Raw genomic sequence first — 13,522 nt, forward strand, 5'->3', positions numbered from 1 at the left:
TTCATCACATCACATCACATTAGATCTCCGGATCAGATGGAGAATAACTACGAGCCATACTCTCATCATCGTTATCATAAACTACGTCCTAGCACCACTCGATCGTCGACGGAGGCTTGCTACTCACGTCCAAGACGACGCGATTCACTTCCTTGACTTGGTTCGTGATGCGCGTGCTGACCTCCTTCAAGAAATCGGTCTCGAACGGGAACCAATCCGCCGTCATGCCGTCGGCCGAAGTCACCGCACGCAAGCCGATGACGAAGGAGTGCGTCCGTTGATCGCCCTGAACGCCGACGGTGCGAATCGGCAAAAACACGGCGAACGCTTGCCAAATGTCGTCGTAAATCCCGAATTCACGAATGGTGTTGATGTAAATCTCGTCCGCGCGTCTCAAAATATCTAACGCGTTGTCCGCGGTGACGTCACCGAGGATGCGCACCGCGAGCCCCGGTCCCGGGAACGGGTGGCGCGCCAAAAACGCGCGCGGCACGTCCATGATGGCGCCCAACTTGCGAACTTCATCCTTGAAAAGCATGCGAAGCGGCTCGACGAGCTCGAAACCGAGTTCTTTGGGCAAGCCGCCGACGTTGTGGTGCGACTTGATCGTGTGCGAGTGCTTTTGATCGCTGCCCGGGGGCGGACACGACTCGATGACATCCGGGTACAGCGTCCCTTGCACCAAAAACGTCGGGCGCACGCCCGTGCGCTTTTCAATCTCACCCTTGAAGTTTTTAAAGCACTCGATGAACTCGGCGCCGATGATTTTGCGCTTCTTCTCCGGATCAGTCACGCCCTTGAGACGCGTGAGCATTTGCTCGGAGTGATCGACGCAATCCACGGGGAGGTGCAAGTTGTCGCGAAACATCTCCATGACGCGCTCTTGCTCCTTGTATCGCAACAACCCGTTGTCGACAAAGACGCAGTGCAAGCGATCGCCGATGGCTTTGTGCACCAGCGTCGCCGCGACGGCGGAGTCGACGCCACCGGACAAGGCGCAGATGACGTGCGCGTCCGGGCCGACTTTTTCCTTGACGATGGCGATTTGTTCCTCGAGCACGTTCGCCATCGACCACCCGGCGCTCACGCCCGCGACGTCGAATAAGAACCTTCTCAGGGTGTCCAACCCTTTTTCGCTGTGCGTCACCTCGGGATGATACTGCAACCCGAACAACTTTCGCTTCGGGTCCTCGATGGCGACCACCGCGCCCGCCTCTGATTTCCCCACGCACGCGAATCCCTCCGGCAGCTTCGTCGCCTCGTCCCCGTGCGACATCCACACCTGCTCGCGCTCGCCCGCCTTCGACCCTTGGCCGTACAGCACCGAATCCGAGCTCTCATACACCACCGGCATGCGTCCGTACTCCCCCTTCCCGCGCGCCGCCTCCACGACGCCGCCGAGTCGCTGCACCAAGAGCTGCATCCCGTAACAGATCCCCAGCACCGGTATCGACTCGCGCGCGCAGTACTCGAAGAACCCCTCCGGCACGCTCGGCGCATCGTCCACGTGCACCGAATTCGGTCCTCCCGACAGCACGATCACCCTCGGCGCGTGGCTCTCGATCCGCTTCAAATCCGCATCCCCCGGCAGCAAGATCGAGTACACGCCGAGCTCGCGCACGCGTCGCGTGATCAATTGCGTGTACTGCGACCCGTAGTCGAGGACGACGCACGCATCCACGCCATCGGTCGCGGTCTTTCGCTTCTTCGCGCACGTCGGCGACGGCGCCATCGTCCGTCGGTGTGTGTCGCCGTCGCCGCCGCCGCCGTCGTTCAAATTTTTGTTTTTTTGAAAAAAATTCGCCAGCGCGGGGCGCGGCGTCGATTATTGGTGGCGCGCGCGTCGCGCGGGCGCGACCGACGGTTCGCGCGGTCGGCGGTTCGCGCGCGGCGCGGCGATCGGACGGCGCGCGACGCGCGGCGTCGCGCGAACGAACGCGGCAAAAAATCGCCAAACGGCTTTAGGCGCACGCGAAGAAAAAGCTTCGAAACTGCACGGTCGAACGCGACGCGCGTCGTGGGTCGGCTCGCGCGGCGATGGGCGACAGAGTTACGGTTTTTTCGCCGCGAGGGGGACGAAGCGACGAATCGTCGAATCGACGCGAACGACGCGCGCGGCACACCGCGACGCGCGACGCGAGCGACGCGAACGACGCGAACGCTTCGCGAACGAAACGATGGCGAGCGCGACGACCAAGGCGACGCGTCGACGGTTGAGCTGGCGCGACGCGCTGGACGAGACGCGGACGTACGACGACGACGACGGGGACGGCGCGAAGGACGGATGGGCGCGGCGCGGTGGCGCCGCGGACGAAGAGAACGCGACCGCGCGACGAGCGAAGGGTCAAAAAACGAGCGCGTCGCCTCGGAGAGCGCTCGCCGCGGTGGATGCGAACGCGACGATGACGTCGCCGACGACGCGATGCAACACGTTTTTGGCGGGGTCGACGCCGGGGGCGATGAGCGCCAAGCACGCGTCGCGGGTGCGCGCGCTCGTGGAGGTGGATGAACCGGAGGAGGAAGCGGAGGTGGCGGAGATTTCGTTTGACTTCGAGGACGAGAGCGCGATGATGTCGCCGGCGTCGGTGGACGACGCCGAACTCGAGTCGGATTCCACGGGCGACGTCACGGTGGTGATGTCGAGCAAGCGAGGAAGGCTGTCGCGCGTGAACGAGACGTTCAACGTGTTCAAATCGCTCGCACAGCTGGCGATATCGCCGTCAGAGTTGGACGTCTCCAAGCGACGCGCGCCGACGCCGATGAACACGCCGGCGACGACGTTGACGTTCGACGACGACGTGGATTCGCCCGTCGTGCAAGCGAGAACCGAAGCCGATTTGCGCGACACGGTTGAGAAAATTGCCAGCTCTTTGGTGGACGTCGAAGACGTGATGTCGTCTTATACGACCAGAGTTCGCGCGCACCGCGTCGCGAAGGCGCTCGGGGCGGCGATTTTCATGCTCGCCATTTCCGCTCGATTATACTTTGCCTGGAACGTCGCCATCGCGGCGTTCCGTCCGCGGTACGCGATCGATGGAACCGCGTTCGCGTATCGTTGGTTTTGGCGTTCACGAACGAATTGGAACGTCCCGTTCGCGTTCGCGGGGTACGCTTCGTACGGTGAGTTTATGATTCAAAGGGCGCTCGACGTCGAGTCGCGGCGAGCGATGACGCGCGCGGCGGCGTTTCGAGCCGCCGTGAGCGCCACGAGGCGCGTCGCCGTCGTTTTGGCGTACATCAGCGGCGTTTTCGGAATTTTTGGGGTAGTCGCGAAGGCGAGCGAGGACCCCCATCCGGGCGAGACGACGAAGCGCGGCGCGACGTCGCCGTTCGTCTTCGTGCCGAAAGTCATGATGATGATGACGACGACGACGGACCCAGAGCGGCCTCGGCGGCCCTCTTTTGGTGCGTCCGCTGTTTTGGATACTTCCGATCGCACATCATCGACGCACCGGGAAATGGACGGCGAAGCCGACGAGTTCGCCGTCGTGCGCGTGTAAAATAATTTCAGATTTCAGACGTGGACTTCTTTTGTAATAAAACACACCACACGAAGTGAAGTCAAGTCAACACGTGGATCGCCGATGCACGCATGGACTGACGGGTACGAAATCAGTGAGGTGAATAAATCAAAAACCAAAAAGAAGAATCGTAAGAATCGTTTAAGTACCAGATATCAACGCACAAAACGTGTACGAGCGTTCGGCGCTCAAACGCAGGCTGGTGGAAATCACAGAAAAGAACCCGAAAAAGAACAAAAGAACAAAAGAATCAAAAGAATACCGGCGCAGGGGCTCGAACCCTGGACCACAAGCTTTCGCTACGCGAAACCTGAGAATGCGATTGGGAGCGCGAACTCCCCGCTTCGCTCGGATTTATTTTTTCGGACCCGATATTCATCGGGAAACCTCATATATTAAGAGGCTTGCGCTCTACCAACTGAGCTACGTCGGCTAATGATGACAGAAATAAGCTAAAATCGTCCCCACCGATCGTCGCGCTGGCGATCGATGTTTGTTATGGGTTGAAGCGTAGTAGACGTCGGCGTCCAGAAGAAGCGCGCGGTCATCCCGCGACGTCGCCGGAACGAACGCTCTCTCAATTCGAATCGACACTGGATTACAATCAATCAATCAATCAATCAAAACTACTACCCGCAGTGCGCCTCGACGGCTCGAACGATCGCCCTTGTCGTCTCCTCGACGCGCGTCTCTTCGCTCGCCTCGACGTAGACGCGAACGCAATCCTCCGTACCGCTCGGACGCACGAACGCGCGACATCGAGCGTCGTTCGACGCTCGCACGATGGCGTCGATGGCGTCCTGGAGACCCTCCGGCTCGGCGACGCGGCGCTCGGCGTCAAAGGTTTGAATCTTCGTCCTGTCCGCGACGACGACTTTGGTTTGTCTCGAGGGCAAATCTTTGTAAAACGATCCCAAACGAGGCGCCTTGACGGTTCGCCGTAATATGGCCTCGACGAGTAAGATGCCGCTCATGGCGTCGCCCACGGAGGGATTGATGACCCGCTGCGCGTTCGTCAACGCCAAGAGCGCCTTGACGGCGGGCATGTCGCGAGCCACCAGCGCCTCCACCGTCGCGTCCTCGATCGCCTTGCTCGCGCTCGGGGAAAACAAAGCCGTCCCGTGGCCGTTCGATTCGAAGTACACCCCTATGTCGAATTCCTCCGCTCGATGGTGCAGGTGTTTCACCCCCGTCGGCACGCACGCCGGCGCCGCGCCGAGCTCGCGAGTCAAAAACTCCGTCGACGCTCCGTTGGCGTACGCCGTTTGCACGACGCCCACGGTGATGTCATTCAAATACGGTGCCGCTTCTTTGACGCGCGCGTTCATCCAGCACGCGATGAGCACCGCCAATTGATCGCCGTCGACCAAATCGACGCCCCCAGCGGCCGTCGTTTGAAAATAAACCAGTCGGTCCGCGTCGCCGTCGATGGACACGCACCGCGTGCCCGCGGGCAAGTTTTCAAAACCTCCGCGGGTCGGGATAGTTTTTCCCTTTTGCACGAAATCGCTACCGACGCCGTCGTTCAGCGACGACGTCGGCTCGTCGCCTCGGTTTCGCAAATCAAACGCGAGCCCGTACGGCGCCACCGCTTCGCCGAGCGACGACAACTTCACACCGCCCACGCCGTCCGCGCAATCGATCACCACCGTCGCGCCGTGATCGTCGTCTTCGTCCTCGTCTTCGTCCCTCTCCGTCAGCGCGGCGTATCCCGCGGACAAGCGATCGTAATACGCGCGCTCCGAGTCGTCGGCGCCGACGTTCGCGCAATACACGTAATAGTGCAACTGCGGCGTCGTCGCGATCCCGCGATCGACGGCCTCGACGCCCATCGCGTGCACGCCCGCCAGCGTCGCGTCCGCGAGCGCGCGTCCGCTCTCTCGCGTGTCTCTCGCCACGAAGACGCGCGCCGACGCGTTCGCCGACGCCGCGTCCGCCGGCGCCGCCGTCGCCATCGCCTCTCGCAGCGCCCGCACCTGCGTCTCCGCGTCCCCGTCCTCGGCGTTCGCTAACATCTCCGCCACGCCCTCGAGCGCCATCGGCAGCGTCCCTCCCGACGGTTCCACGAGCTTCACGCCGTTATCCGACGCCGGGTTGTGGCTCGCCGTCACCACCATCCCCGTCGTCTTCCCCCCGTGCGCCATCGCTCGCGCCGCGGCGAACGCGCCCGCTCGAAAGCACGTCGATCGCAACGCCGTCGCCGTCGTTCGGAATCCCGCCGTGCCGTACGCGAACCGCGTCGGCGCCGATCGATCTCCATCGTCTTCGCGTCGCGGCTTCGCGTGCTTCACCGTCGCCTCGGCGTACGATCGCGCCCAGGGCTCGCGCGCGGCGTCCGCGGACATCGCTCGGCGTCGCGTCGCGTCGCGGCGCGCCGTCGTCGCCGCGCGGCGTCGCGTCGTGCCGAATCCACCCATTCGTCCATCCATCCATCCATCCATCCGTCGTCTTCCGCACAGCGCGACGCCGCGCGCGATGGCGACGGCGCGCGCGACGGCGCGCGCCGACGCGCGCGTCTCGCCCTCGCGCGCGCGCCGCGCGACGCGCGCGACGGCGACGACGCGCGGCGCGCCGGACGATTCCCGCGCGTTGGCGCCGACCGCGACGTTCGCGACGACGACCGCGTCGACGCGCGACGACGCCGTCTCGCGCGCCGCCGACGCGCTCGCGAGCGTCGACGCCGCGACGTGCGCGACGGCGCTCGCGCTCGCGTTCGTCACCGCGCGGTGGCGCGCGGCGACGCGAGAGCGGAGACGCTGGCGCGACGAGGCGCGACGACTCGACGAGGCGAACCAAGAGCTCGAGTGGCGACTCCGCGTCGCCACCGCGGAGAGCGACGGCGCGGACGACCTTCGCCGTCGTCGATCGACGCCGCGAGCGAGGCCCGCGAGCGCGCCCGCGACGTCGCCGCCGACGGACGCGCGCGACGTCCTCGTCGACGGTTTGCGCGCCGAGACCGAGGCGCTGCGCGCGGCGCTCGCGCAGGCGCGCGCCGCGCAGAAGTAGAGCCGTAGCTTAGTCGAAAATGTAGACACCGGACGCGCGTTCGGACGTCGATCGCGACGCGTCCGACCGCGGCGTCGTCTCGCGCGCGTCGAGTGAAATAAAACGCCCGCCTCACTGAAAACGCATACGTAACATGTGACCAAATCGGGACGGGTTTTCGTGACCGGCGCGCGCGCCAAAGCCCTAACGCGCGTGCGCGATCGGCCTTTCGCGACGCGCACGATGCCCGCCGCGCTCCCCGTGGTCTCCGTCCAAGGCGGCAACGGCGCCACGAGCGCCCTGCCCGAAGTCTTCCTCTCCCCGATTCGTCCGGACATCGTCAACGCCGTGCACACGGGGCTGAACAAGAACAACCGTCAGGTGCGGCGGAGCGCGACGCGACCGCGCGATGCGAACGAGGGCGACGCGTGGACGCGCGCGCGACGCGAACGAGGGCGCGGGAACGAGAGAGCGACGACTGACGAATGTGCGCGCGTCGTTTTTGCGATCGCGATAGGCGTATGCGGTGTACAACCGAGCTGGGTGCGTCGACGACGCGAACGCGCGATCCATCGCGACCTCGGCGGGCGTCTGAACCCTCACCAGAGAGGGTTTCGGAGGCGCGCGACGACGACGACGGCGCGGCGCGGTGCGAGCGAACTCGAACGAGAGACTGACGAAAGATCGATTTAAACGAACAGGCACCAAACTGCGGCTGAATCCTGGGGTACCGGTCGCGCCGTGTCTCGTATTCCGCGCGTTCCGGGCGGCGGTACGCACCGCGCCGGTCAAGGGGCGTTCGGGAACATGTGCCGCGGCGGTCGCATGTTCGCGCCGACCAAGGTGTGGCGCCGCTGGCACCGACGCGTGAACTTGAAGGAGAAGCGATATGCGGTGTGCTCTGCGCTCGCGGCGTCCGCCGTGCCGGCGCTTTTGCTCGCGCGCGGTCACCGCGTCGAGGGCGTTCCGGAGGTGCCGCTCGTCGTCGACGACAGCGCGAGCTCCATCAAGAAGACGGCCAAGGCGGTTGAATTGTTGAAGCAACTCGGTGCGTACGCGGACGTCGAAAAGGTCAAGGCGAGCCGTAACATTCGTTCCGGTAAGGGTAAGATGCGTAACCGTCGTTACGTCCAACGCCGAGGCCCGCTCGTGGTGTACTCTGAGGACAACGGCGTCACGCGCGCGTTCCGCAACATTCCGGGTGTGGAATTGTGCTCCGTCGACCGCCTCGGTTTGCTCACGCTCGCCCCGGGTGGACACGTCGGCCGATTCATCATCTGGACCAAGAGTGCCTTCGACAAGCTCGACTCCATCTTTGGCACTGCGTCCAAGAAGAGCGCGTCCAAGAAGGGCTGGAAGCCGCCGACGAACATCATGGCGCAAACCGACTTGGCGCGTCTCATCAACTCTGATGAAGTTCAAAGCGCCGTCAACGCGCCGAAGGTTGGTGCTACGCGCGCGCACGCGCCGCTCAAGCGCAACCCGCTCAAGAACAAGTCCGCCATGGAACGCCTCAACCCGTACGCCAAGGTCGCTCGCGAGATGCAAGCTCGCGCGCAGGAGGAGCGCTCCAAGGCTAAGGCGAAGAAGAGCGCCACTGCGCGCTCGGCGGTTGGCCAAAAGTTCTACGAATCCATGAAGGTGGACTCCAACTACGAAGGCGAACTTTTCGAAGATTTCGACGACTGGCTCACCCGCGGCGCGCCCGTGGTGCAAGGCGGCGACGACGAATAAGCGTCTTAGCAACGGACCATTTAGCTCGTTTGTCATTACGAACACACACCCTAATGACCCTAATGAAATTAAGAAACAGTCGCCAGCAGGCTGTGCGACCGCGCTACTTTGACTAACTCTCTAGATTATGCTACAAAAACCGTGCTACTACTAATCGCGGCGAGAAGACGGCTCAACTTCTCATCGCTCTATAACAAACGACGCGTTTGTCATCGGCGTTCGCGCCCCGGTAGCGCGCGAACGCTCGATCCGAGTGCGCGTGAGAGTGCCCTGAGCGCCGACGCCACGGAGGCGCTGGATGAGGATGTTTTCATCGCCTCGGGATCGAGCAGGAACGTCACCGCGGCTTCGATGTGTTCGACGCGCCGCGATACTTCGTCGCGCGCGCGATCATCGGTGGATGAAGCGCACTGCGCGAGGAATTTCGTCGCCGCGACGAGAAGTGCCCGCCCGCGTTCGCTCGCGCTTTCTTCCACGTAGAACGCGTTCGGCGCGAGCGCCGGCGTCGACGATGGGTCACCCCAACGCACGTCGCCGAGATCACACGACTCGCGAACGACGGCGGTTTCCGGAAGCGGCGCGAGCGCGTCGCTCAATGCGCGTTCCGCCTCTTTGCGCTCGAGAGCGACGGATTTGTCGTTCAGCTTTTGCGCCGTGGCGAGCACTGCCTTCAATCGCTCAATCTCAAGCGCGCGAGGCGAGCGATCTTTCGATTTTGAGAACAAATTGACCGACACTTGATTCTGCTCTCGACTCGCCGGCGACGCCAGAGCGGCGCGAACGAGAAACGATACCGATGCCGCGGCGTACGCTCGCGTCACGCGCCACACGGCGTTTGAATTCAACGCCGCGTCGAGCAAAATCGTTCTGTCCTGAACGTTCGGCGCGGTTCCGGTCACGGCGACAGAGATTGATGTGGGTACGTTCGTCACCGGTCTCCGCGGCTCCTGCGGCAAATCTTGCGCGCGCGCTCCGGGAAACGGAAAGCGCGCGCGAGTCGACGACGGTTTTTGCAGCGGTCGAGGATGAGGTTGCAATCGCTCCTGACGTTTTCGCTGCTTTGACACCGTCGTCGTCGTCGTCGTCGTCGAAGACGAGGTCGCGGATTTGTTCTCGACCTCGCGCGCCGCTCGTCGACCCCCAAATAGCGGGACCAAAATATCCGTCAACACTGCGGCGACGCTCGCCGTGGCGTGATGGTCGCCCGATCTCGTCGAGTCCGTGGCCTCGTGCACCATGACGATGAGCGGAAAGGCCATCGAACTCAACAACATAGAAGGCGCGATGGCGTGGCTTTCGTCTTCGTCGTTCGTCATCAAGTCGCACATGAATTCGACCGACGTGATGACTCGTCTCGCCGCGCACTTTTGCGGCGCTCTGAGCGCAGAGAGGACAAAGTGTGGAAGATACCGCCTCATCGCAACATCGCCGACGACGCCGAATGGTTTGTTACCGATTCCCTGTAACGCTTTCGCGAGGGATTCGACGAGCGAGCGCTCGCGCGCGCGTGAATTTGGAGTCCCAGTGATGGCTTCGAGGACGCCGAACGTGGCGATGGCGAGCTGTCGCTGTGTCACCGCAAGGACGCGCTCGTTTGAATCTCTCTGCGCCGTCTTCATCGCGTCATCGATGGCGCACAAATGCGCGCGAAAGACGTCTCGCTCGGACGCTTCCAAGTTCGTCGCCAGGAGCTCACCCAGAGGCGAACGTTCGTTTCTCGAACCCCAAAACCACGCCGTCGACGGAGGCGAGGGCGAAAGACGAGGAAGCGCGAACGTCGTGTCTTGATCACGAATATTTTCCGCCGACTGCGTGTCGGCGAGAAGAATTATCGAGGCACAATGTGTGGCCATCTCTCGAACTAAAGCGCCAATGATGCGCGCGTACGGCGCGTTTGACTCGTGTGAGCCGTCGCGTGCTCGAGTTTGCCGCTTGTACAGCCCGACACAGTGAGCAGGCAATGCGAGGGCGATGCGACGCATGGTAGAGACTACGCGCACGTCACTTTTCACATCCGGCTTGTTGAGCTCTTTCGTCACCAGTGTTGCGACCGCAGCGCGAAAAATACCCTCTTTCGATGTCAAGAGCGCTCCCGGTCGCTCGCCGGCGGCGACGACGTGAGATTCGCCGCCAATCTTCGTTTTCCCGCGTAACACCGCCGCAACGGCGGCGCCTCCTTTAGATTGCGACCAACCTACGGTCGGTACTGGAGAGGCTTGTTGATTCATTGTCAAAAGCTCGCTTCGCGCGCACAACGCAACGGCCAGCGGCGCGGCGCCGCCGGCGACAGAGTCCGCCGCAAACGCCAACCACGAGCACAACGTTAAGTCGAAGTCTTTCAAACCGTACTTATCCGAAAATGAACCAGGAGAATATATCGTTGCGAGAGACCTTGACGTGAACACGCGCTCTCGCCAATCACTTGACAGCGCACGCTTGTCAAGCGCGCCCAGAGTTTCGAGCCCCTCGTTTCTGCATTCGGTGGCGGCGCAGCCGAGTACAGCGAACGCCGTGGCCCATGCCGCGGACGCTTCGGCGATCACCGCTCCGTCGGCAAACGCGTGAGTGGTCCCTGGTATCGATGGTTCGAGCGCTCCCGTCATTTTTTGACAGTCGGCCAACGTTGTCATTGCTCGAACTGCTTCCTCTGCTGGTTTCGCTCGGCCCCATTCGCTGCTCGTCGCCCCGCGAGCAAGCCAAATTCCGAGGCATGTCGTCACAGCGCGCAGTAAGATGCACCGGGGTGCGGGGTCGTCTCTACAATTGATCTGCGATGCGAGCGAGGTGAAGATTTGCTTCAAGCAAAGCATGGCTTGATCATCCAGAGAAGATTGCGCGCAAGCGCGAAACAGTTCGATGTGGACGCTTGCGCGATGCTGGAGACGCAGCGCCGCTGGAGACAAAGGGAAGGTGTGTCCTCCCAATGCCCTGAATTCATTGTCGCTATTCTTGTACGCACACACTTCATCCGTGATTTTGCTCAAGCGAGCGTCGGGAAGCCATTTGCCGAGCTCGCGGCGTAAAACCTTGTGCTCGCACGCGCACTTTGCGAGATGATCGCCGAGCGCGCGATACAACGCCTCACACGCCGTACCAGTCACGAACCGAGCGTTTGCAGCTTTGAAGGACTCATCATACGGTCGCCACACCAAGGGCATGCACGCTTGACAACACGCAGCGGACTTTCGTGCCGTCAAGCGCCAGTCTTGCGCGGCGCCTGAATTCACACTCGCGCCGTGAACGAGTTTCCACAGCACTCGCACTGGATGTCTATCCGCCGTGCATCGCGGCCACCACGCGACAAGCTCTGCGATGCGCTCGCAAATCGCTTGCGTATACTCTTCCTGGCTGAAGTGTGTAGGCGGCACGATCCCGCTCTTGGGCTCTACTGGAAAGCTCGCGACGCGAGATTCGTCCAACAACCAACCGACGACAGCCCACGCCTGCGTTGCCCAATCCGTGCCCACTGCGTGTTCGAGTTGATAACCTTTGCTGTACCACAGCTTTGCGGCGATAAAGGTAAGTTCCCACGCCACCTCGAGCGATCTTGCGTGACTGCTGTCGTCGAGAAGCGTGTCTCGCTCGAGCTTGGCAGCCTTTCTAATCGTCTCGCGTTCGGCCTCCACCAATTTCGGTAAAGTCTCTCGAAGTCCCGTCCAAAGTCCATCAGCACGCTCGAGAAGTGCCATCGCGTGTCCCCAACCGTCTATTTCGTCCAGCGTCATCTCATTCGAGTCGCCTGGCGTTCGCGCTGATGCGCCGACGCGACCCACGCTCCGGCGACTGACGAAATCCTTCATCGCCTTTTCGAGCACGCGCAAGCCTTCTACTTTTGCTTCTTCCACCGCCGCAGTCCACTCCAAATCGTCGTCGTTGGAGCGTTCGAATGCAGCCAGCGTGGTGTTGTCAGCCGTCGTCGTCGGAGCTCGATCGCCGAAGACACGATGATCGAATTTCCACGGCGCCGCCGCCTTCGTGAACACCGTCGTAATTCGAGGTTGCGTCGAGTTGTCGCGAGCGAGCGCCGACTTGTTTATCTCCCCAAACGTCTGCGTCCGCCGTCCCGTCGAGTTGTCGCGCACCAACAGCACCGTCGGACTCACCGCCTCGCTCGGCGGAACGGCGCGACGCCGTCTCGCCGGCGACGCCTCAACTTCTCCGACGACGACGACGCCCGGTGACTCGCTTTCACGCACCGGCGAAGACGCGTGATCATGTGCCTCGTTCTCATCGTCATCGTCATCGTCATCAAAATCATCTTCATCCCACGAAACCGCCGGTCCTCGGCTCAAAACGTCCTCCACCGATTTTCCAAACGCCGTTCGTCTCACCATCCCTCGCTTCCCCTTACCGAATCGCTCGTTCACCACGTCCGCCACAGCGAACGATTTCACCCCTCGCGTCCGATCTTGACTCGATTCGCTGTGCAACGACACCTCACCGTCTGATATTTCAAATCCTTCCTCGTCCTCGTCGGCGGCGCGTTCGATTTCGTCGTCGCGTTCGCTCGCCGACCCATCATCCGTTCGTCCTCGCCCATTCGCCCGCGATCGATGCGCATCGATGAGCATGGTCGTGAGCGCGCCTCTCGACGCGTCGTCGTCGTCGTCCGCGTCCGTGTCGCTCGCCGCGACTTTCCAACGCGCCGCGGCGTCGTCGTCGGCGTCAGCATCGTCCCATTCGTCCCTCACGCGCCGTCGTTTCGCGTCCTCGCGCCCGCGCGCATCGTCGACCGCGTCGGCGAGGAACGCCTCGACGTCGCGCGCGTCGATTTCGGCGCTCGCGCGCGCGTTCGTCGCGTCGCGAAGCGGTTTTTCGCCGTCGCGGTGCCGCCGCGACGACGACGACGCGACGGCGCCGCCGACGCGCGCGTCCGCGCGCGCGCGCGAGGACATCGACGACGACGCGCTGGACGCGTTCGTCGCGCGTCGCCGCGAGCGACTCGCGAGCGAGGCGCGGTTTGAGGACGGACGGGCGCGGCGGGGACGCGGCGACAGCTCGGCGGCGTTTGAATCGCGGCGGCGAACGCGCGACATCGAGACGCGCGCTGTGCGCGCGAATGGACGCGACCTTGCGCGGGATCGGGTACAGAAACTTTGCGGTGCGTCCTGGATGTGCGATGGCGCGCGCGATGGCTGGGTGTTGATGATACATGAGGGACGCGTCGCGCGGCGCGTGGCGCGCGCGAATCAAAAGACGAAACCGCCGAGGATGATGAGCACGGGCCCGATCACGGGGAGGCGCTGCTGGATGCGTTCGAGTAAATCGTCGTCATCATCGTC

General features: G+C 62.8%; 5 protein-coding genes across 5 annotated transcripts; 2 read left to right on the top strand and 3 right to left on the bottom strand.

Moving 5' to 3' along the window:
- Window positions 1–2: 2 nt before the first annotated feature.
- OSTLU_27778 (predicted protein) lies at window positions 3–1,734 on the bottom strand. Its single transcript, XM_001421694.1, has one exon. The coding sequence runs from the start codon at window positions 1,730–1,732 to the stop codon at window positions 89–91; it is 1,644 nt and encodes a 547-aa protein (XP_001421731.1). The 5' UTR covers window positions 1,733–1,734; the 3' UTR covers window positions 3–88.
- A 443-nt stretch (window positions 1,735–2,177) lies between these two features.
- OSTLU_18317 (predicted protein) lies at window positions 2,178–3,500 on the top strand (the record flags this gene model as incomplete). Its single annotated transcript, XM_001421551.1, has 1 exon — window positions 2,178–3,500. One exon carries the CDS (start codon window positions 2,178–2,180, stop codon window positions 3,498–3,500), a length of 1,323 nt encoding a protein of 440 aa, XP_001421588.1.
- A 650-nt stretch (window positions 3,501–4,150) lies between these two features.
- On the bottom strand, window positions 4,151–5,866 carry OSTLU_40572 (predicted protein; the record flags this gene model as incomplete). Its single annotated transcript, XM_001421695.1, has 1 exon — window positions 4,151–5,866. The coding sequence occupies one exon, from the start codon at window positions 5,864–5,866 to the stop codon at window positions 4,151–4,153; it is 1,716 nt and encodes a 571-aa protein (XP_001421732.1).
- An 883-nt stretch (window positions 5,867–6,749) lies between these two features.
- Window positions 6,750–10,567, top strand: OSTLU_13310 (predicted protein; the record flags this gene model as incomplete). The annotated part of the gene is made up of 4 exons (XM_001421552.1): window positions 6,750–6,887; window positions 7,024–7,049; window positions 7,208–8,117; window positions 10,478–10,567. The coding sequence occupies 4 exons, from the start codon at window positions 6,750–6,752 to the stop codon at window positions 10,565–10,567; spliced, it is 1,164 nt and encodes a 387-aa protein (XP_001421589.1).
- A 107-nt stretch (window positions 10,568–10,674) lies between these two features.
- Window positions 10,675–12,574, bottom strand: OSTLU_18320 (predicted protein; the record flags this gene model as incomplete). The annotated part of the gene is made up of 1 exon (XM_001421696.1): window positions 10,675–12,574. A coding segment is annotated over one exon (1,900 nt), but the record flags the coding sequence as incomplete, so codon positions are not given.
- Window positions 12,575–13,522: the final 948 nt, after the last annotated feature.

Source organism: Ostreococcus lucimarinus, chromosome 15 (assembly GCF_000092065.1).
Source record: "Ostreococcus lucimarinus CCE9901 chromosome 15, complete sequence".
Taxonomy (NCBI): domain Eukaryota; kingdom Viridiplantae; phylum Chlorophyta; class Mamiellophyceae; order Mamiellales; family Bathycoccaceae; genus Ostreococcus; species Ostreococcus sp. 'lucimarinus'.